We start from the raw sequence: 25238 nt of genomic DNA on the forward strand, positions 1-25238 counted from the left end.
TTCTCCTTGGAGAAATAAGCTTACTTGTGCTTTCTCTTTTTTCTTCTTTTTCTTTTTTTCACAGGAAAGTATACTGAACAAAATAAAGCATTTCTAACAGTGGCTAGAAGGATGAAGATCCTACCAATTTCTCAAAACTACTGCCAACACGATATGGTACGTAAGCACCACAATGATAAGACACCCATGTTCTCTAAAGACAATTGGAAAAGATGTTCACAGTTACTTCTTACTTCCTCCTGTATAAATTGACCGCAACCAGGACTCAACACATTCAGTTTCCAGTAAATAGAAAAAAAAATTAAATACGGCACATTACTTTTAACAATTTCTCTAAAAAGAAGTAAGCTACTGCCCCCAAAGCATCCTGATACCAAAACACAGCATAAATGGCCCCTCTGGTCTAACCATCGTTATGGAGAGAAACATTCAGACTGAAGTGGAAAGCCTTTCCCCAGAACAGGTAATGCTAGCAGGTCTGGAAGTTTAAGAACCTTCAAATAAAATGTCAGGTGATTTTCATGTAAAAGCTGTACCTCTCCCTGTGGATTGGTTGGTCAAAGGATGGCACACAGAATGAGTGGAGCTATTGTAACCCTGCAGACTGTGGCCCGGGAAGAGGTGGTTCTGTCAACATCTAGCTCCTGCGGCTAGAATGGTAAGACCTGTATTTTTCTCTCTTCTCCTGTTTTTTGGACACTTTGTTTTTAATGAACAGTTGGTATCAGAGCTAAATCCAAAGACTGTTACATGTGGGATTTCCTAATGCAGAGACCTGGCAGAGCTGTACTATATTTGGCCGAAAAACTAAACAGAAATTAAACTACCTCAAACTGTAACAACTGAGCATCCTCATTCTCTTCCCTTTTTCATTTAGTTGGAGCAAATGTTTTGCTTTAATGCAATTGAAAAGAAAAGAACGTTTTGGGATAGCATAGCTAGATCCTTCATAAAGCTTCATTTTCAAAAGCAGTGTTTGAATCTCTAAATAAATGACAATTCATTCTCTGTTTACTTTAGGTAAACAGAAAATGCATTGCAGAGCACTCATTTTCAAAAGCTAATCAAGAACATTAGGTCCCAACAGATTCATTTAATAGAAATATAATAGGCATTCCTGCTTGCTTTTCATCTTGTCTCACTGTAAATGCTAAAATGAACAGCAAATTAACCCTGCATTGGAACCCAGTTTCTGTCACAGCTGATGTCCTCCCGCTCACGACTTGTAAACACCCCCCCTTGCTGTCACTGCTTTGACTCCTTCTGCAGAGGAGAGACGATTGAGTTTGGCAAGAGAATGGAGGAATTCTTGAATTCTAAAGGGAGTACTGCGCGTCAACTTTGCTATCTTTCGTAGCAGAACGAAATAGTACAATGGTTGTCCCCTACAATAGTGTGCAATTAGTGTAGGAGGAGGGGTGGGGTGGGGTTGGTTTTTTTCCAAGCTCCATATATCAACTGTCTTCATATTTTTAACTTTACTAGCCATTCTCCAAGTGGCTGCTTATAAACTACTATACAAAACAAGCTCATAAAGACAGGGCCATTCAAGCTCTATAATCAGTTATAAAAGATGTGCAAACAACTTGAGATCTTATAATTAATATTCAGTGATATCAGAATTAGCATTTAGAACTCTATACAGAAAAAACTATAATATTTCATAAATTATGTAATAATGAACAAACCCTTTCAAAAACTGTTTTCACTGTGCTAAAGTAACATTCTAGACTTGTCGTAAGTATGTTATTCTTACAAGTAGTTCGCAGTTATTCTTGAAGGCAAGCCTTGGAGTTTCCTTAGCATAGTGCTGCTGGGGAAAATTTTCAGCATGTCCATCTTCATCTCTAGCCTGAAGGGAAATATAATGGCCTATTTAGGGACTTACAAATAATGGAAGAAAAAAAGCTAAAAGCATAACAGCTCAGATCATTAAACAAACGGGAATCCAAAAATAACAACATTATTAAGAAGTTTGTTTAAATACGCAGTATGCCTTTTAGGTATCAAAATTTGGGATTCATTTTTCTTTACGCTGTTTAGTTCGAACGTTCAAATTCATTGTGGTGTGATAGTTAAAAACAACGTGAAGCAAAACCCAAATCAAGTAACTTTTTTGAAATCACCACCACTTTAGTCTTCCATTGTGCACTGTTCATGGCACATTTAGGATTACATGACATACATACGTGTTTAAACTTTTTGGCATGCTTAAGCAATCTCTAGATAATGCACTTTTAAAAAATTCTAATAGCAAGGCCATAAGAAAAGCAATTTGCATAGTTATATTTTGCATTGTAATACTATTAAGAGATAAACTGATTCCCCTCAATTCTTAAATTAAAAATCTGAATGGAGCAATGATCTAGTAAGAACAATGATTCTTCAATCAAATGCAGTAAAAAAAAAAAAAAGAAAAGAAAAGAAAAAAAAGGAAAGAAAAGATTTAATTAAGAAGCTGCATTATAAGTTACTGGTTATTTTGATCTACACTGTTAATTAAGAAAGCTGAAGTTTAAATGGAGACATTAACCAAACCCATTAGCAATACCACTTGCATACAGTCGTCTCTTTCTAATCTCCATCGATTTCTGGTTTGGAGTTGGCGAGAAGGGAGAGGTAGGTGAAAGGGGCGTGCCTGCAGCACACTCATTAAACCATTCATTTGGGTGACACTTGCTCTCTGCTCTGCTCTCATCTCATCTTAGCCCTAACTGCTCTCTCTTTCCTGGCCTCCTGAAATTCACAGCTGAGCTGTCTCCCTCACATATGGCTTGCATATAATTATGCATATTCCATTTTGCACTGCATTAAAATGATGAGCTCCTGGCTCCCTGCCAGCTGATTTTTAAAAGCCCCAGTGAAGTAGGAAAAAGGAGAGAAACACAGGGAGAGCCGCACAGGAAGCAGCAGGTAGTTCTGTCTGCTGTCTCTTTAGATAAAATGTATGTCTGGCACCAGGGGAACAGCTGAGAACTACCTGTTGTGATGTATGGATTGCGGGGGAGAAAACAATGAGCACACATCAGTGGCTGATCGAGGACAATGCTTACGTACTGTTTCCTTTAGTGGAATGAAACCTGCCCTGAGTGTGTCACCAAGAGCTCTCCAGCTATTCTGGGGAATTGTTATTTTAGAAAGGGATCCATATATTGTACATTTGAGAATGTAATGCTTGTTTTTTTTTTTATTAAAGGTTTCTACTACTTATTGCAAAAGGGAACTGGATGGATTTTGGAAGTAAAATCTCATCATGGTCAGTAAGAAGTTTGCAGGGAAGTTGTTTTGGTTTCATTGCTGAGATTTATTAACATCTCTAGTACTTGATGTCTTTTTATTGTACCTTTCCACCCCACCACCACCACCAAATCAGAGTACAATAAAAATGTAGTTACAGGGGCTGGGGCTGGGGCTCAGCGGTAGAGCATTCGCCTAGTACGTGTGAGGCCCTGGGTTTGATCTTCAGCACCACATAAAAAAATAAATAAAATGAAGGTATTGTGTCCAACTACAACTAAAATAAATAAATAAATAAATATTTTTTTTAAAAATGTAGTTTTAGGATTAACTATCTGTGACAGAGAAAAAAAAATAGGTGTTATTGTGTCCAGTGGTTGTCAAGGCAACTGAAACCAATGATGTTCCTTCTCAGCACACTGGTACCACTTTGCGGCTACATCAGGGTGTCAGTTATTATAGCTCTAAGGAGAACCACTTTAAACCCCAACTGGTCGAGGTAGCAGTGGAGTACATAACAAAAGGCAATTGCAGGAAAGCCATAAGATGCCAATGGGTAGCAGCAATATTAGATTCTTCATGACAAAATTTAAAGCCTCTGTGTGAGGTGTAGGTGTGGGTCCATCTATTTCATCTAACTCTGCCATATCCAGTGACTTACTTTTAGTTCATATTTGACAAACATTGACATGATTGGGGAAAAAAATAGATAGATAGATAGATAGATAGATAGATAGATAGATAGTAACTAGACCCTACCATAAACAACTCTATAGAAATGCCACCTAAAAATATGCTAAACTTGGTGGTAGGTTTATTATATTCCTGATGCACTATGATACATATGCTTGGAAACACAATTTGCATATAGTTTACAAGGGGTACTATTTACATATGTATGTCTATATTCAATATATATGTATCTTGTGTATAAATATTCATAAGGTGGAATATGTTTATTATGCATGTACTATGTATACACATTCATACACACCAGATGCCTAGGGATATTTTCAACATTAGTTGCAAAAATACATTCATTCCACTTACATGTAAGGTGCTCACAATACTTTGTGTTTAACAGGCAAAAAAAAAAAAAAAACCATTATCTAAGATTTGAATGTGATTCTTCAAAAGAACTACAGATTTCATATAAGGTCTCACCATTTATGAGGTTAAATTTAACAGCAATGGAAGTAAAAGGAGAGGGGGTTTAGAGACATGTGAAAGTGGGAAAGAAAGACAGAGACCTGCTTCTTTATTGAGCCTTTATGTTTGCGTCTGCACAAATCCCCATGGCCCTGGGCCCTCTGACACTCAGGCTGACTCCAGAGCCCAAGAAATTCTATTCTCCAGCCATCTTCTGCGTCTCTGGCATACAGCACAGAAATGGAAGGCACGCGAAATACTCAGTAAGCACTAACACTTGCCTCTCACCAAGGTGATCTCATTTGCATTCTGAAGTTTTGTAATGTGAAATTTTAAATCTTCATTATAGGACTAAGTGGAATGAGTGAATTCATCCAAGGTAGTAATTCTCTACCCTAACTGCGTATTGGAATAGTCTTGGGGTTTTGCTGTTGTTGCTGTTGTTTTAACATATTGTTGGCTGTCCCCCACCCCCATTTCAAGATTCTGGTTTAAATTGGTCAAGGGTGAGGCTCTATCATGGGTGATTTTTTTTTTCCAGGTGATTGTAATGTACAAGCAGGGCTGGGAACCCCTGATCAAAGAATAGTGTCTACAGGTACCAAGAGGAGGCCCTGGCATAGTGGGCAGAATGGTCTCTAACCTAGTCTCAGGCCTACTCAAGTGAACCACTGGGAGGACACAGGATGTGGCCCCTGATATGGATCTTACCCCAAAGATTCAAGATATTACATGACCAGCTGTTGTAAGCCAAATTTCTCATTATTTGTTTGTTTCTTAGTTTCTGGTGTGATGAATAGCCTTGGAAAAACTACTATGCTGCCTTCTGAAAAAAAGCGTTCTTGAACCTCTCTAGCCAATGCCAGTATCTCCACTTTGTTTTCTCTTGACAACACAGCTGCAACCCTGCAACCATCCATGTGATTTCGGTCTCCCACCCAAATCTCCAATGCTGCAGCAGGCAGGAACTGATCTGGCTTTCCATCATCATCTTCAACCATTGCCTGATGCAGTGAGTGCTAAGAATGAACTTATCTTTCCACAGCAACCTGGTGGCAATGAAATATAGAATCCACGCAAGTCTCCTTAGCCTACATGTAGAATCATTCTCATATGTTTTATAATCTCTTATATATTGAAGCCAGTGCCTTACTACATCCGCCCCATTTGGGGTACCAGACAAAGACTTAATGGGGGAGGGACAGAGAGAGCCAACCACCCTCTGCAGGGAGGAGGATGCAAATGCTGAAATTGTTCAAAATCACCAGCTCAACATAAGGCAGAACAACTTTTAGCCAGTTTTATTATTGTTCTTAAATTCTCTACAGACAATGCCTTCTCTAATTGCCTGCAGGGAGTGGACCACCCCCTAGCAGCTCTTGACACCCAGTGGGGCCAAGAGAACAGTGTTGATGTCTGACTTTGTTCTGGAGTGACAAGTTCTGAAAGGAGGAACGTCAAGACACTTCGAGATGAACTAACTCTCTCCATGTGTCTTATTCCCAGTAGCTTTATTCTGAGTAATGTGCTAGATATTTATGACACTACTGGGAAATGCCAATGGAGGACTATTTTTTTACATTTCATTATAAATGTGTAATGACAAATGTGATTGTCAAGCCAAAGGTGCATTTTTTTAATATATATTGTTTTAGTTTTAGACGCACACAATACCTTTATTGTATTTATTTATGTGGTGTTGAGGATCGAACCCAGTGCCTCACATGTGCTAGGTGAGTGCTCTACCACTGAGCCATAGCCCCAACCCCAAAGGTGCATTTTTGACCTATTGTTCTAAGAAAAATTCAGTTTTTGCTGTAACCGAGGGAAAAAAAATACTTCAATGAAACTGCACAGGGATTTTCCCATTTTGCTAAGAGTCATCCATCCATGTTCATGGTGTACCTAAGATTTAAATAAATATTAAATTATGTGATTGCCTCTGAACTTCAAAATCGTCTGCCTTAAACTTTGTATTCACCTCTCTTTGCCTGTGAATCATCAAGATTTTAAATTTTGATTCTTACATACAGCAAACCTTATTTCTCCTCCAAAGAATTCACTTCTTCCTCTGAGCCAAAATCTCAGTACGATATCCAGATTTCAAGCAAGATCAGCATTCTTTCTCTTCTGGAGTACTCCTTTAGAAAAATGTGGAACATTCTAGAAACAGCCCCACTCACCTATCCTAAAGACATGTGATGTTTCAGGTTCAGCAGAGAGGTTAACACTATTGTCACATGAGTGGGGAGATAATGAGGCTTCCCATTGTACCTCCCTGTGATGAGTGGGAGTTTACACTTGGGTTTCATTGTGATTTCAGGATTTCTTTCGAAAATAAGGCAAGGTTTTGCCTGGAATCAGAACTGGGGTGAGCATGGCAGAGGTTCCAGACATCCTTCCAAGCTGCAGCAGATGCAGCCTGTGTCAGCCCACACATATGATGGTGTTACCAGACTTGGGAACATCAAAAATAGTGCACCTCAAAGTTGTGAGAAAAGATTTAGAGATGAAGAGTTACAGAGGAAATGGGGGAATATTAATTTTATATTTTAGAACTACTTTTTTGAACCAGAAGTAATAGTTTCTTTTCAAAATTCAAGGAAACAGAACAAAGACTCCACTTTGAAAAACTCTTGGAGGGTCACTTTCTGATCTTTCTCAAATGCATACACACATTCTCTTGAGGAAGCCCAGAGAGGATGAAGGGCAACTACCACATACTACATTTCAGTGTGTGATGACACTCTCATGACACCTTTGTGACAACCCATTTCTTTTGTCCTTCAGCAAAGATACTAGGAGTGCTTCAGTCACTCCTGCCCCTGACTGGAATAACATGGGTAGGTCTCAGGAACGAATAGCTCCCTTTCCACCTTGAATTACTGCCCAGTTGCTCTTATGTCAGTGGCCTGGCCCCTCATGACTGAACCCCTAGTTCCCTTCAGTTGTGTTTCCTCTCTTCACCCCCTTTCCTTGGGCAAAACTAGACTCCATCTCCCCTCCCCACTTCTGGAAAGTTCTTATGCATCTGTTAAGCCGGAATTCAGACTGCAGTTCTTTTAGGAAGCCATTCATGAACTCTTCCTCCTAGTCCTAACCTGGTGTCCCTGTATGTATTTCCATTCCATCTATTACAGTGTATGTATGATGATTGTTCCCCCTTGAATCAATGAGGCCTTTGAGTATATAAAATGTACAAAGCCCCAGCCATGCTTGTATAACAAACATCCCTGAACATATATGTTGAATGGATTCATTAAAACCCTTTCTTGTGCCTTAAGCCAAGGCCCAGAAAGGTTTTGTTTTTTTCTACTCTGCACTGCCTACATGTACAATCAGATATCCCTACAGTATGAGCTGCGTCTCTGCAAATATTCGAGTCACTGAAAAGACTGAATCATGTGCACACGCAGCTCCCACACAGAGCTTTCTGCTGGGCAGAGGACTCCTACCTGGCATCAGGCTCCCTGCTCTGGAGAGTCTCCAGGAACCTGGAAACATCAATCTCTGGACCCAGGCATCTGTTCAGTTCACGTTGCCACTAATCTTTGCATCAGGATCCCTTGCCCTCCCTTTCATCTGCTTCTCGAAGACTGTCCATGGGGATTCCTGCAGTGGTGCTGTTTCACTTTGTTCTTTTAACAAAATGTATTTAAATTCCCATTTAGCATGCAGACCAAAGGAGAGAAGCTGTTTCCCCAACGAAGTTCCTCCTAATAACTCTCCTCCACTGGCAAGCAGACAGGCCTGCTCTGTGTACCTCCACAGGCTCTTCTGACAGCTCACACACCTCTGATGGATGAGAAGGACTTATTTGCTGCAGCTATTTTTTTTCACTCCATGCAAACCTTTATATATATCATAAATTTTTAATATCCAATTTGGAGTCTTCAAAGAATAACGGTAACAAATATGCAACATGAAGATAATGGGAATTGAATCATGTTTATGGCTTCCATGAGCATCTCCTTAAAGATGTCAGGTCAGAGCCACTCAGAGCTGCATGCGTGTGTGGCTGATCTTGGGCCTGATTAATGGCTGCCCTTACTCAGGGGCCTTAATGGATTGCACAACAGTTATGGCAACAGATTCCACATCAGCCCGAAATACAGCTGCCACATGGACTAAAATATATCATGCTGGTCCCAGCATATTACAACCGTGCCTGGGATAATCAGAGCGGTTCCTAAGTGGCTCTGAGAAAACCTTGGTTTTACTTTTTATTTTTAAATCTATGTTTCCATTATTGGACAGGTGACCCTTGTGCATTTATCTTGTTTGCTCTTTGTCAGGTCACCTGAGTGCCTTTGTCTGGTAAGTGTCTGTAGGTAAGACTCAGCAGCTAGGGTACGAAGCCCCCTTCTTTTTTATTGTCAGCTAAAGCCACACCACCATCACACCCTGGCAGTTTCTGATTATTCCAGGACCCTTAATCCACATTGGATTATCTCAGCTCCTTGATTGCTCCCTTCCCCCACTCCCTCCTCCGCCCACTGCCTGCCTTTTGGCTTTTTTTCACTATTCATTTGCATCTATTACCCAGAGACCTGTGAGGGGAAACAAAAGGCAGGGGAACACAAATGATTCCACTTTGCTATCGGTTGGCACCTATAAAATGCTTAAAGAATTGGCCTAATCGAGACATTTCAGTTGGTCCTTTTATTCCTGTTCTCTGAAATGACTAGGCAGCGAGCGGGGGGCTGGGCTCATATCTTTATATGCAGACCTCATGGAGGACCTGAGAAAATATTAAAAAGGCAAGGGCTACAAGAGGATTCTAAGTCCCCCATCTACAAGGTTAAAACAGGATCCCGACATTATGGAGGAATTTTATTATCTACAAGATGTCTCCCCCAGAAATAGCCTGGCCTCCGATGAGACTAGGAAGCACACCACTAACCAGATTAAGATTCTGCTCTGGATGTTATCAGGGTTAATAGCAGCTAACATTTCTACAGCCCTTAGGTATACACTGGACACCATTCTAGGTGCTTAGTGTGCATTAACACATTTAATGCACACACCTACACACATAACCCCCAGGGAAGGTAGGTGCTATCATTATCTCCATTTTAACAAGTGAGGAAACTGGGGTTCAGAGATGTGATGTAGTTTATGCAAAGTCACACAAGCTAACAAGTGGTGGAACCAGGAGTCAAACCCTAGCAATCTGCCTCCAGGGTCCTGTTCTATCCCCTGATGATTTACTAACCCTGTGCTAGGGGCAAAAGGAAATCAGTATCCAATAATTCGGAAATACTGGCATCATTACATTTAAAATATATATTATTAATGAAGGGAGGTTTTCATAATTATTTGGTTTTGCATTCCAAGATTGAATACACTAAGGAAATTAGGAAAGGAGGGTGTTTAATGACAAATAAAACAGAAGCAGGGATGGGGGGTCTACAAAGAGCCTCGTAAAAGAGGCAGAGCAGCACACGTCAGCAGGTCTCAGGCACAGCCCGAGGGAGCCAGAATTTCAAAATTGATGGAATTAATCCTTAAACCAGCTTCTTTATCCTGACTTTATAATTCGCCTTCAGATCATTGATTATGATATGTAGGCCCCTTAATATCAGAAGAGACATTGCTACAGAAGTCACTCAACTATTCAGAACCTTTAGAGATTTTCTTTGTGAATTGCTAAAAGCATCATGAACATTACATTATTTTTTATTAATCCTGTGGATGATGCTGTACAGACTACAGAGGGTATTTGTGTTGTCTTATTTCATTCATTCCTGACTCTGGTACATAAATGCAGACTGAGATTATGACTTTGGTGAACATGAGTTAGTTCATCAAAGCACTGGATACCCTTGGATAAATTAGTTCAACTGGGCCCCTGTACTTGACTTGCTGAGAAACAGGCCTGGCCAGCTGTAATTGTCTAAGGTGGTGAGGCAGAGTGTTCAGAGAGCCAAAGGCCAGTTGCCACCCTCTGCTCAATCCACAGCACCCTCCCTTATTGCCAGGGGACAGATACAACAATGTAGCCCTGGGCAGGTCCATAGCTAATTAGCTCAGCTGGTGGGAGTGTGCTGCAAGAGGCTTAGGTTATGCTCCTGAATGAGTTAGACTGCTCTGTGCCAGTCACAGAACATGCCCTTTATCGTGACCTATCACATCACACATGCACAGGTCTTGGAAAAGGAAAGACTGACACTGGAAAACATGTGAGAGGATGTAGATGAATTGATGCACATTTCTCACCATTTCTGGAAGAAATAACTCAAAGGGCATAACCCTGAAGAGGGTACTCATAGACAGCTATGAGTCACCAAGTGAGCCAAATGCTGTCTTCAAATTAGTTTCTAATTCTTAGGTCAAGGAGTATAAATTCTGAACTAGCAGTAATACTTGTCAAAGACATGATGTCACAATTGTTGTTCATAATAGGGCTCAGCACTCAGATCAACAACATCTTTTTCTCACGTCAGAAACCACAGAAATATCATAATCAGGGTCTGAATATGACAGAATCGCAAACTGTCTTCTCTGGGTGGTTCCTAAGCTAAGTCTCAGCCTACGCCATCCCTGGGTGCCCACCAACCAACCGAGCAGGCCCACAGATGTTCCAAGGCTGTTCTCCCTGCTCTCTTGTTGGCTCCCGGCCAGCTCAGTTTTGAGCCACTTCCCCACCAATCCCCACTCACCCACAATCTGACTCCAGCCCTGCCTTGGGCCCTTTGATCTGTGTACTTGGTCTGGCAGGAGCTTGCTGTCCCCCATGGATATGCCTTCAATCTGCCACTCTGATCCTCCTCTGGCCTGCAGGAAGGTATCCTGCTCTGGTTTGGGTCAGTTTTATAGGCAGCATTCTACAATTTGTACTAAAAATAAGATTTCTTTAGGAGGAAATATAGTGGGGATCATACAATGTTTGTAAAGATCTGAAATCAGCCTGAACATGAAGAGAAAATCCCAGGACTGGAATGAAATCCTGACTTTTACTGTGCTCTGTCCCCATAAACGTTCTGACCAACATGTAGTGAAGCTGATTTATGCCAGTGAATGTAGGCACAGGAGAAAGATGGGGTGACACATCCATTGGCTTTGCCCCCTGGGTCTTTCAGAGTGTGAAGTCCGGATGTGATTCTGAACAGGCTGGTCTTCCTGACAGCTTCAATTACAATCCATGTGCCACTTGACCTGTTAACGGAGGCGTCATTAGGCTTAAAGAGGAAAAAGGCCTAAATTACCAAACCCAGGACCAATCAGCCTCTCTGAGGAACCAAATGTAAAGATGGCGGCAGAGGGGCTTCATAAATAATGACCTCTGCTCAAATGGTACTCTCTGGAGTCTTAATTTTAAATCCCAGCCATTCAGCAGATGATGAATGGAGGTAATAAAAGGTGGGACTGTGACCTGTTTAAATAGAGAATAATCATTTCAGCAGAATTTAACTAGGGTTTAGGGACAGGCCTGGTGAAGCTAACCGCTGAGTTATCAGGCTAAGTTAAGCAAGTCAACTTGAGTTAATTCTTGCTCCTCTGTCTCCCACTTTATTGTTGCTGTTTTTGTCATATCATTACTTTTCAAGGAGGTATATTTGGGGGGTCAAAGCCAGAGGAAACAATAAAGAGTGACCTGTGTTTCCACATCCCTTGGTATAAATTGAGAAAAATAATATGTGGTTCCAGCCTGCACAGTGAGCAGCCAGACCCTTCTATCTGCTCCATTCCCTCCTGCTCCCAGCCTTTCTAGTTACCAAAATTCCCAAACTATTCCAGTTCTTCTAGACCCTGGTATCTCAACTGCTCACTACTGTTCCTCTAGATGGCATCCACCAGAGGAGGTTCCTGACCAGAGGCTACAGGTATCACCACTTCCAGAACTTTCCAACTCATTGACTGCTTCATGGAACTCTCACTAGGTGCAAAGGAAGAAAACTCAATATAGAAGTCACTGTGAAAATAATAAGATTTCATGACTTTTCTGTGCTAGACACTGTGCTAGCTATTTTACAGATTTCATTTCATTGAAGCTCCCAAACCTTTATGAAATCTCTATTACCACATCGCCTCTACTTTGTCAATGAGGAAACCAAAGTATAGAGTAATTTGCCCAAGTCTCAAGAGCTTCAAAAGATAAAGCTAGGCTCTGAACACAAGGGTCGTGACACCAGGCATAGGAACAGCCAGCAATCACGTGATAACGAGCAACAGAAATTGCAGGTATTACTAGGAGGCAGAGGCATCATCACCTGTGTCCCCCTGGTCTGTCCCCTGTGGTGAAAAGCTGATGTCAGCATAGCACACATGAAGGGATAGTCAAGGGGCCAACCTAGCAGGCAGAAAGAATACAGGCAACAAGAGCACAACTCAAGGCCAAACAGACCCCAACCCCGAGCCACCAGGAGGAAGGACCAGATGCTCTGAGCACTCTGCACTTGCACAGATATAGGAGGAGAGGGAGGATGGAGACTACAGTGGAAACAGGTTGGTGCCAGGAGAGCCCGTATGAGAAACCCTGCCCAGAGAAGGGGAAGCAGACACCCAGGGACAGCCTGCTCACTGGGGGCTCACTAGTTTTGAAAACTTATATTTTGATTTCTTTTTCACACCCACAAGTTGAAAATTATGGAATTCCAAGGTGAGAGGGAGAGCTCAAATCTTTTCTCTGAGACCTAGAAAGATGAAGATGTTTTCAAGATCACAGGATTCTAGATTCAATAAACCTCTTTTCGTGGTTCTTGCCTAACCATAGAACAACAACAAAAAAAACTGCTCTGGTTTGATATGGAAAAGACCGAAAGGGGAATAAGAATTATCACTTGATTGAATTATTATAGATTTTAACCTTCCTTATTAATAAAAACCAGCAGTATTTATAGGTAATCAAATGTCCAAGTGTAATAAAGAAATTTCACTGCCTTAAGGGATGACAGACCCTGTCTTTGAATTATAACATATTTTGTGCAATTCCATAAACTTAGAATACACTACTCTATATTTATATAAAACCACAATATGTGGCATTGTGACTCCACAAGAAGCAGACCACAGTGGCAGGGCCACTTACATAATGATTCCCTTGGCTCTATGTTCATTCATTTGTTCATTTGTTTGTTGAGCATCCTGATGTGCCTGGTAAGAGTAGGCAATTTGGGTAACCATGCACCTAAAATGAACTGTATGCAGCCCGCATGGTCAAAACATTTTAATTTTTTAAGTTTAGTGATAACAATAAAGCCAATGGTCTATCTATAAAGTATTATATGTCACACATTTATATCTTATTTGAAATTTAGCTTTTTAAATAACTGTAATTTTGTAAAATTAAATTAAAACCAACTACGAAAGGCAAAGGGAAAAGATTCTCATCAGCAGACAAGAAAAAGCAAGAAGCAAGAAAAACACCAAGCACCCCATGTTCCACTAGATTGAGAATGTTAATACAGAGAGGGGTGAAGAGGGCCAGTGGGGGCCAACCAACTGGAGTTTGATTCCTGGTGCCACCACTGATGGGGGCAGGGCACCTAAGCATCAGTAAAATGAGGGGAAAACATCCAGTTCAGAAATCCGCAGCAAAGATTAAGTGAGACAATCCTTCACATGCCCCACACGATGCCTGGCACAGAGTAAGCACTCTATGTGTGACATTTACTTAGATTTCACAAATCTGCCTTCTTTCCTAGAGAGAAAAATAAATGCAGCTGGCAGGAAGGCGTGGGGATTCACTACCTTTTCTTATCATTAAAGTCTTGATTAAAATTAAGTTGCATGCAGCTAAAAGTATGCTTGGTGGCCAAGGCAAATACCAATCCGAAGACACTGGTGAAGGTTTGAGACATCTTAAAAATCCATCAACCCACCCACTAATCGGTATCTTAATCCTCCACCAACCTGGTCACAATCGACACTTAATAGCCACTTCTGTCTCTCTTGCCACCTATTATGGGTCCTGTTCTCTGTGAATAAGCATTCTGCTTTTCTTTTGATCTCCTCACATGTTAAGTGTTCCCTGGACAGGATCTCCATCAATAAATACCCCCACTCACCCAGGACTATATATGGTACTACTATATGTTGACCCCATGGACATCACCACACCAAGAATTACTTGCATAATTTTTGTTACGCAAGATTTTCATGTTAATCCACTTGATTACCAGTCATATCATCACTCTCCATTACTTATTATCCAGCTACTAATTCACCCTGTAAAAACCTTGCTCCTAACTGAATAATAGAGTACACCTCTGTCGTTTGCAGACTTACATGCTCAGCAGAGGTGGTGCACACATACATTGTAATCCACATGCTCTTTCCAAGCTGAAAAACCTCATCAAAGACATGGGTACGGAGAAGATGGAAGAGCAAAAGAGCTTCTGAACAATTGAAGTTGGTTCACCATTTTTGCAGAAATTGTGCAAGCTAGCAGACATTTTCTGATTTGAAAGTCTAAAATTTTGTTTGGGATTGCTTGGTTGATTGGATTTGGGAGTGTGTGTGTGCGTGCGTGCGCGCACACAAGTGTGCATGCTCTTTGTTTTGTTGGTGTTGGGGATAGAACCCAGGGCCTTGCACTTACTAGGCAAGGCCTCTATGTTGAGCTATACCCCCAACCTGAAGGAGTTTTTTTGGGGGGAGGGAGGGTACCAGGAATTGAACCCAGGGGCACTTAACCACAGAGCCACATCCCCAGCCCTATTTTGTATTTTATTCAGGGACAGGGTCTCAGAGTTGCTTAGCGCCTTGCTTTTGCTGAGACTGGCTTTGAACTTGCAATCCTCCTGTCTCAGCCTCCTGAGCCATAGGGATTACAGGCATGTGGTGCTGCACCCGACCCAAGGAGTTTTCTTTTTAAATAAACATTGCAGTCTTTATTAGGCCTTAATTCACTTCAGAATTCAGTTCAAAATTGCAGTCTTTGAGGTTTGGGCTTTATTTATTTATTTTTAACACATTCATCCTCATCTTTTGGACATGCCATATTTTTCTTTACAATCCTTAGACATTACTCATCATCACCTGGTAATTTCTTCTGCATAACTGAGAACTCCCATCCCTTAGTCACTTGTGCCACTTGAAAAGGCCTCCTTTTATACTGATTGATCTCATCTTAAAGTAAAATGTCCTCCTTCTGTAAAACATCTAGATGTCTCTCTCTCCCTACCCTTCGCCTTGCCACAGGAAGCTGCTTTACATGTACTGCATAACATTTATGCTCATTTGTCTGTATATTACATCCTGCCCTCTTGTCCTCTAGGATCTGATGTCTACAAAGATATAATCAAAATGAAATTGTATTAGTTAAGATTAGCATCTGTGGCAGCAATTCCTATAAACGATACAGACAAGGCAGTAGCTGTAATGTCTGTCTTGTTTCAAGGTAAAAATGAAAAATGACATCTTTGATGGAGAAGACTCCACAGAGACCTGAAGTAGAAATGTGGCCTGTTACTCTGCTCACAGACAGCTCTCTTTCCCATCATATGGCTGACAGGTGTGTAATCATGTTCCTTAGTCACAGTTTGTGTTAAAATAACCAATTACCCAATGAATGAGAATCGAGCTCTAGTGTGACTGTCACCACCACTGCAAAGTGAAAAAATGTGTCATCGGAAGCACGGAAGGCTCTGACTGGACTTCTCCTCGGCCATAGATGCTTTGCAAGGCTGTGAGAAACCCTTCCTACTGTACAGAGAACTCAATAAAATGCAGGACATTTCTTCTTTGACCCCATGCATTTAGTAATGGAGATGCCAGCAGGCACCATGGACAGTCGGTCAGGTTTCCTGGACAATCAACATCATCCCCACCCATTTCCTGTCTTTGACCTTTCCAGAGCACATCACCCTCACTTCTCCTGGAGCACCCACTACCACAGCTGTCTCTCTGCCCACCCAGATTTCCACATGAACAGGACAGCATCTGCCATCAGCCCACTCCTTCCCCTAGAATGAACATAATCTTCCACCAGAACCCACAGTGACACAGGACAAGGCTGAAACCCAGGATACCTGCCATTCCAACTATAACCACACCAGACAAGAAGCTCCCAACCCCACTGGTCAGAGAGGTATGGTAGCATGCAAGTAGCCCTCAGGGCTATCCCTGATTGTAGATATAGTCAAAAGCAGTAGCTTCTTTAGCATTCATGAAGAACATAAGCACCAACATTCCACTTTCTACTGACCCAGAGGGTATTTGTTAACATGCTGGGGGAGGAAGCCTGCAAGTAACTCAAAGTCAATGAACAAAGAGGAATCACAATGGATTGATTATAACAACACTGTTGTCACACTTATGTGGATGTTCATCAAATATAGACCAACTCTTCTCTCTGTCAAGCATTCACCATTGCAATCTGGGGCCTCCCCAACTAGTGGCTGAGAGCTAAGGACAGGGTGAAAGGAACTGGCTGCCCTGTGGTTTTGTTTCCCTCTTTAAAGCAGGGCTAGGCCTTGTTTTCTACACCTGGTTGATGAGAGAGTGGTTGGAACCAAAGTGTAACTGACAGTGTAACTCTAGAAAAGATATTGAGTTGTGGATCCACTAACATCTTTTGGTAGAAATACAGACAGTAAATTTTCAGTCAAGTCAAAGGACGTGATGATTCAAATTTTAGGCAGTCAACATGGAAATAGAAATTCTCTTGACTGGTTTACTTACAGCTAAAAGAAACTAGGAGATTCAAAGAAAAGAACAGAAAGGACAAATCTTTTATATCCCTTGCTCTTTTTTTGTTTTTGGTACTGGGGATTGAACCCAGGGATGCTTAACCACTGAGGCACATCTCCAGACCCTTTTTATATTTTATTTAGAGACAGGGTCTCGCTGAGTTGCTTAGGGCCTTGCTCTTTTTATTTTCTTATTACTATGAAATCATCCTTTTCAGGAAAGATGTTCCACTGGAAGACTCTCCTGCAAAGACCAGACAGGTATCACTTCCACATAAAGAAGCTTGGAAAGCTACACTTTGTGGAAAATGAGGGACAATAAGTGTTTAGGGGGAGGAAAAACACATCAACTGGTTTTCCCTCATGTCATTGCTCTGTAACTGATGAGTTTCTAACCACAGTCTTGCTTTCATTAGCACAGTGCCAATTACCTCCTCTTCTCTCTTCCTGGAAGTTCAACCTGGACTCACACTTGCCTTAACAATGGCTGGCAGAGTGGGCCAAGCCCAAGGGAGCAAGATGACAGAAGGATGCTATGTAATAGTGGACGGTGGAAAACCATGTGAGACATGAGCTGAAGAGGAGGACAGGAAGGCAGGTGGTGCCGAGGGCCTAGGTGTCCTCCCCAGGTGGGGCGAGGCCGCCTGTCCTCCAGCATCTCTCCTCCTCTTATTCATGTGCTCCTGGTGATTTTGGCAGAGGCACCTTGAGTGAAAAGCACACTACTTAGCACATATGGTGGAGAGAATCTTGTGCATCAGCTGAATGCATACTGTACTACATACACATTCTGTTTTATCTCCGGGCCCAGCCGTGCTGCAAACGCTTGCAAATTGGGGAACCTTCTGTGCAGTAAAAAATATGGACAGGAGAAGCTAGACTGTGACTTATAAGATGTGACACCAGCCAAAAAAAGCCAAAGTAAGGAAAAGTTAAAGAGTATGCTTTATACTCATTGCAAGAAAGGCAGCTAGCTCTGCAAGGTGGGGGACTCGTGGCCAGCTTCGTCCTGCGGTTTTCAACCCAGTGGTGGGCTTCCTTTCCACACATGGAAGACTCTGGGAAACTCTGCCTGTATTCTCTGTGCCTTGATTTTGGGGAATGTTTGAAATCAATATGGAAAAGCAATAGAGTGAAGTTTCTTAGATTCACCTTCATGTAGGGGACGGTAAGGAAATTGTTCTTTTTGTCCTCTTATACTCAGGTCTTCAGCCCACTGTTGTGCCCTGGGCTGCTTTGGCCCTCTTTGAGATGCCAGCCACTGGCATCTCTTCCCTTCCTAAGCATTTCTAAAAGCAAAACCCGATACTGCTCAGGATTCAGACCTCCCTGCATATTTGGGACATAAAAGAGGCAAAGTGGTGGATCCCTCTGACCTTTCTTCTCTTTCCACTCTCCCTTTACCTGCCCCTTTAATAATGATTTTTAGAATAACTCTTTTAAAACAACTATCCCCTAGGTAAGGAAAATGATATAAAAAAAATCCTTTTTCATTTCAAATCACAGTTCTTCCTTTCTTTTCTATGAGCTTTATATATGTTGCAAGGGGTGGGGGGAATGGGAGAGTTTAAAGATTTGCTAATAAATGGAGACCATTTTATAGGGGTCAATGCTTGAAGGTTTCTAGTGTTCTTTTTTCATCCTGCTGAGAATGATTCTCCATGTTTCACAAATGAAGAAAACAAGGTGTAGCCAGGGGAGCTGACTGAAGGCACAGAATAAGAATTATAATACAGGATTCTTTACAAGATCCTGACTGCTTAAAGCACAAAAGGAAAAAGGGCAGAGGGTACCCAGAGTAATGCCTGATAGTGTCCCAACTACCTGCTGGCAGCTCCTTCTCATCCAAAGGACACAGGTCTCCCTTCCTGACCCTTTCATCTGGACTAAGATCAGAAGTTGTGAAGAAGCAGCTGGCTTAATAATGCTGAAGTATGTGTTGCTCCTAACCTAATTTATTCTGTGTGTAGAATCCGTGATTTCGTTTCTATGTTATTTAGAATCATATCCTCTCACAAATGTTAGGAGTGATGGAAGTTAACCCCAAATTGGTGGGAAGCTTAGAGTTGCCTCAGGCATGCTTTGGCTTATTTGAGTCAGTTGTTCATTTTCAATATGGTTTCAGTTTGCCGAATTGCTAGAAACATTAAAATACATATTTAAGAGATTGTGTTTTATAAGGGACTCCGTGGACGACTTGACCATACTTTGTTCAGCACTAGCATTATTCAGGTTTATTTTTCTTTGTTGTGTTTTTGTGGCTGCTTTTGTTGTTTGTTGTTAATGAGTTGAAATATACAGAAAATATAATAATGTCAATAACTGGAAATGACTCTTGCCATTTAACTCTCTATTAACAATAGTATCTGATAATTATTACTGGTCCAGCTGAAATTCTTAATGGAGATTCCCAAGCAGTCTATATTAACGGAAGGGAAAGAAATATTACATCCTTGGATAAAGTCCCCAGGCTCTTAAAATGGACCTTTTAACCAGGTCACAAGGGAACGAGCCCGTCGAATTTAAATTCTGCCCCTCCTTCTACACACTCACTCTGGAACCAGAACGGTGGAGATTCTCTGGGCTACTTTCCGAGTCTCTTCTCTACTTCTCCCTTTGGAACCTCCCTGCATGCCAGGCCTCCCCATGCAGGCACACCTTGAATATCACAGCTCACCTTCACCTGAGCAACCACTTTCCACACCATGTCCTCACTAGAGCAAGACCTGATCTCCTCAAGTTCACTATTACTTGACTTTGCATCATCAAAATTCCTGAACATTTTACCAATCAAATTCTGGGACTGGACTGCATTTTGATGCATAGTATATTCAAACATTAACCAAGGCTTCTTCCAAAGGAACTCCTTCCAACATTCTGAGTTCGGTTTACTTCACCTCAGAGAACATCAGCTCTGAGAATCATTAAAATGATCAGATCTCTTCTCTCAAGGAGTTTTCTATTTTGTTAAGATTAGACATAAACGCATTAAGAAGAAATAAAATAAATAGTTGGAAGATGCTTGTTTAGACACGTACCCCACTAGCCAAGGCAACAGGACAGAGCCATCTTCCTTAGGCAGGAGCAGTCAGAAGGAGATGAGACTTTAGCTAAGTCCCACTGGTTGGACTTCATTATGGATTTTTAGTCACTTTTATTTTATTTTATTTTATTTTAGCTTTAGTTGGACACAATACCTTTATTTCATTTATTTATTTTTATGCAGTGCTGAGGATCAAACCCAGCACCTTGCATCTGCTAGGTGAGCACTCTAACGCTGAGCCAGCCCCTTCAATCACTTTTAAAGACCTGTCCCTCTTTCAACTTCATACTCCAGGAGCAAGATCAAAGAGGAAGAAAATGTATTCTGGATTTTGGATCAGAACCACAAATCTAGTTATGGCTTATTAAGCCCCAAACTTTTGCCATCTGCCCAGTGTGCTCGCCGCTATTTTTATCCACTTCTGGTTGTGGTCACTTTCCCTTCCCTCTGTACTACATAAATAGGAAGTGCATGAGAAACTGCATCCTTCTGAAACATGGAAGACTCAGAGCTTTTGACACCCTTGATGTCTATCACAGTGCTCACAAATGTTCCACAAATGTGGGGCCATGGACTTGAACTATCAGTCAAGGTGTGTACTCACCACACACCCTTCAAAATGACTCTGAGGCCATTTTTTTCACTATAAAACTCAACCTGAGCTGATGGAACAAGGCTGGACACATGACCCAAGGGTAGCCACTGGATAAGGTATCCAACAACCCATGATGTATCCTGCTGCCAAATTTCCATCAGCTCTCCACCCCCACCTCCACACACACACACACACACACACACACACACACACACAGGAACATAACTAGACTATGCCAAGGGGCTGCAGTAGATTAGGATGGGAGCTGAAAGGTCAGAAGGTTGAGAGGAGCTGGAGAGGCCATGATGGGTTCGTACATGCTGAAGTGATTAGGACCAGGAAGCATGGGGAAGAAAAGAAATGTGATCTCACCACAGTGGGGAAAATAGGGAGCAAACGGCCAGAGAAAATCACAGATAGCAAGAGAGAAAAAGGAGAGGTGGAGAGAATTTGCCTCAGTTCTCACAGTTTTCGGGTTGCAATTCCAGCCCCCTTTCCTGAAGAGCCTAATTAAAACAGATAGCAGCTTCTGTTTTCAACTCCACTTCATGGGCTTTCCTTCAAAAGTCTTGCTGCTTATTTTCTTCCTCTCCCACAGTAGAAAGAGAAAGGAGCTACTATAGATGAAAGAGCCTCAAAGGGTGACAAACATGAGGAATCTGAAACTATCTAGGGTCTCATCACACACCTCCATCATCTGCTGAGTCGGGTGGACTGGGCACTGCATGGAATCTGAGAAAGGGGAAGGCATGGGTGAGAATGGTTTTGGTTTTGTTTTGCTGGAGAAGACAGCAATGTTAACAATCAGAACCAGGCTGACCACCTTCCTTCATCACCTGAAATCACCACTAAATGCAAGGATTAGACAATGCTGTCTATTCGGTGAATAGTGGAGCCTGAGTGGATTCTATTTTTGATGGAAAATCAGCCGATTAGTTCACAGCCTTTCACCCTTCAGGGTATCTGTCATTTCTAATTTCTGAGAGTGGCAGATGTCAGCTCCCTTAGCAGGGGACAATTTTTTAAAAATCTGTTTGTACACATAACCTGACACAAACTGAGCTGAAACCCACTAGGGGAAAGTACAAGATTGTGCTTGAAGCAACCAGAGTACATGGCGTCAACTGCTCTCTCTGCATAGGAGGAGTGCGCTAATTCTGGGTGCCTTCCACTCCAATTTCCTTTGGAATGTCCCATGATGTTCCTGGTTATGTATCTGGAAGGTCCAGAGACTGGCCAATTAATCTGAATACTCAGATGACTTTTAAGTTCACTTTGATATTCTAGTCTTTCTAGCTTAGCATGAAGGCCTAGAGATTAAGTGCATGTTCTACAGAACCTTGTTTGTTTGTTTGTTTTTTAGTTTTGGATTCAAGATAATAGCATTTACTCATTCAATTATTTCCAGATACTTTACAGTCATAGCCAAAGTCCAGGAAAATGCTAAGAAGTGTCACTCCTTAGAACTCTGGCTGTTGTCCTTGGGCTCTACCCACTCATCCCATATCTTCCTGGTTCTAGCCTCAGAACAGTAGCCCTGGGAACCTATAGTAGGCCCAAGTTGCCTCCTATCCAGATGACCATATGGGAAGTAGGTCAGTGTTATATCTATCTTTCTCTCTCTCTTTCTCTCTTTTTTTTTTTTTCCTCTTTCTCTCTCTCCACTAATTACCCAGTGTAAGGTCAGACCCTTTACACTTGGCTTATACTGGATTCAGACAACTCAATATGAGAAGGAATAGGTAAATGTAGACATCTCTACCATGTGGGACCATCTGGCCTTAGTCATACTGAACTTGTAAGGACAGCCTTGTGCAGACAAATTCTAAAGCAATCAAGACAGAGTACCTTGCTGGGAATAGTGGTAAATGCCTGTAATCCCAGTGGCTCAGGAGACTGAGACAGGAGGATCACAAGTTCAAAGCCAGCCTCAGCAACTTAGTGAGACCCTGTCTCAAGATTTAAAAAGTAAAAATGGACTGGGAATGTGGCTCAGTGGTTGAATGCCCCTGGATTCAATCCCTGGTACAAAAAAAAAGAGGATTTCAATGGAACCTAACAGAGACCTTGAACCCATAGACAACTAGGTCATATATCTGGTGACCTCTGTTATCCCTTTGCTTCATTAAATATCAGTGTATCACTGAATCTCCTTGGGATCGCTTTACCTTTCAAATGACAGGGAAACTTGACTCCTTCATTATAGCATGGGTTGAAATGCCACAGATTAATCTAGCCATATAATCCAAACCAAAGGAAAAAAATTGACCATCTCAAAATTTGTGTTGCAATCACTTCAACTTCAGCTTTCAAAAGTCCTCTCTTCTTTCCCTCTTGCCCTCTTTATTTTGATCTGCTGCCCTTCCAGGCAGTGATGCTGTTTTCTTTAGCAAACCAAAGGCAGTTTGTTTCTGAGTTAAATGTCACTTCAGTATTTCCCCAAGTGAGATGTTTGAACCAGTTTATGGGTTTCCTAAGCAACAGAGAAACGCTGGAAAAATATTTGGTATCTCAGGTCTGCAAGTTGCCTTAAACTTTGGCTCCTACAAAGCAAATGAAACAGATAGATTGAATATTCCAGTCTCACAAGAGTTTCAAGTTGAAAAAGGATTGGCCTGAAAGCATAGAGCTCTGAAAACTGGTCGCCTTGAAGCCATGCCACTCAGATTTTATGCCCCCAATTTTAATACGGAAATATTCTGGTGACAACAAGAGAAACAGTTGCTGAGAAAATCGAAAATCATGACACACAATGGTCAACAACTAATGTACAAAGGAGGGAAGCGAGCCTCCCTGGCCAAACACAGAATTCTGGAGGAAAATTCCTGTGGGAACCCAGATTATGCCCTGAAGGCTGAGATTTGATTAACCTTCTTGTAGCATGTGTAACGACAAATGTTATTGGTCATAAAATTATCCAGCCCTTATTAAAACACAGCTGCAGCTCTGGGCTCAGTGACCTCCTGGGGGAGAGATTTCCATAAGATAGTGATAGACTTCATGGAAGGATCGTGCCTTCCCAGCGTCAAAACTACAGGAGAGTGTTTTACACTTTAATGAGGAGTTCTTGAGAGAGACCAGGCTCCTTCGTATTAAAAGCTTTAAGAAATAGAAGGACCAGATTACATTCAGTCTGCTACTTGGTGGGCAGCCAGCCTATGCCTCACAATATGGAGGCATACATTTGTGTGTGCAGAGTCACATTCACACAGACATACCTATTTTGTACCCAAATGTTTCCATTTCTCTTTGTCTTATATAATCATAGCAGCTCAAAAATGGTAGGAAATTTAGAGACTCTCTGGTCCAGCTATCCATCCCACTCTATCACTAAGTAGAACTGTACAAAAATGGAGGGCAGTTCCTGAGGGGAGTGCAACACTATGGGATGTTATATTCAGGGCCATCCTGGTCAGTGTGATGGGTTTCTTCCAGTCACTAATGCTACTCTGCCCTCTATCCCAAACTGAAGGGTTGGGGGGTTGGGGCTTCCCCTTCTCTCCTGAGCCTCCACACTCCTGGGGAGTGTTGGTATGATGCTTCATCCCCTACAAGTCAAATTCCATTGTCGGAAGGGTATCTGCTGTCTGGATATACAGGTGAATATTTAAGCAATGCCCTGTTGTCTACAACAGGTTTTAAAAATACTTAGGAATAAGACAACGACAACGAAAATGCTTATTCTTTTCTATAGTTAGTTCCTCACTATTTATATCTTACTTTCCTTTCTCTCACATGGGCCACTAAAATGATTTTACTAATGGTGCCTCCTTTATGAAATTTCAGATCTGCCCCAAGAAATCCTTCTCTAAATCACAAGAGTATTTCCCTAGTTAAATTTCTCCTAAAATGATAAAATGATCTGTTCAGAATGATTAATTACATCACATTCATTTTTTTTCTCAAAGATGAAAATTCTTAATGAAAAAACTTTTTATCAAATGATGTAAATTTTAGAGTGACAATTTTTTCTCAAATAATTTTCATGAAATGATTCTGTAATAGTAAACTCTTATAATCTATTTTTATTAATTTTACTTCTTACATATCATGTTCCTATTACACTCTTGAATTTTTTGTTATAAATTTTTTAAACATATGCAAAAGTGAGATACTGGTGAAGCCCCAAATTCTTATCAGCATCAACAATTATCCAGATGTTTACCCTACTTTTACTTCACCCATTCTTTCTTTATTTTTCCCTGCTGAAAATTCTGAGACATTATGTCATATCACATACACCAAAATACAATTCTATTTGATACATTTTACGTATAACTTTTATATATATATATATATATATATATATTTTTAATTTTCAAGTTTACCCCTCAGGTAAACCATCTCAGAATGTTCAGTTCCTTCTTCAAAGGAACTCAGCACCTTAACATGTCAAAATTATACTTTGTGTGGGGGGTGGGGTGGATAAAGATTTGCCTTCAAGTAAGAATACTACCATAAAGTATTAAATTATGGTTATGATTTAAGTATCATTTATTACACCACATATAAAAACTATTGATGGAGGAAAAGTGAATATGCTAACTATCCTACTCAGTCAACATAACAAAATAACTAT

At 41.2% G+C, this 25238-nt stretch overlaps 1 protein-coding gene across 4 annotated transcripts in view; it reads right to left on the reverse strand.

Annotated features, from left to right (window-relative positions):
- Positions 1 to 25238, reverse strand: part of Sobp (sine oculis binding protein homolog) — a 160306-nt gene that overhangs the window by 66475 nt on the left and 68593 nt on the right. For 3 of the 4 annotated variants that reach the window (XM_046430494.2, XM_058575267.1, XM_058575270.1), the window contains one exon: positions 1757 to 1852. The exons of the other annotated variant lie outside the window; for it this stretch is intronic. In XM_046430494.2, the coding sequence (XP_046286450.1) occupies positions 1757 to 1852 (96 nt within the window). The remainder of the gene's footprint in view (positions 1 to 1756; positions 1853 to 25238) is intronic. 4 annotated transcript variants of the gene reach the window in all.

The sequence above is a fragment of the Marmota monax genome, unplaced genomic scaffold (genome assembly GCF_021218885.2).
Source record: "Marmota monax isolate L192 unplaced genomic scaffold, Marmota_monax_Labrador192_F-V1.1 WCK01_AAM20220418_F8-fsc00013, whole genome shotgun sequence".
NCBI classification, from domain to species: Eukaryota; Metazoa; Chordata; class Mammalia; order Rodentia; family Sciuridae; genus Marmota; species Marmota monax.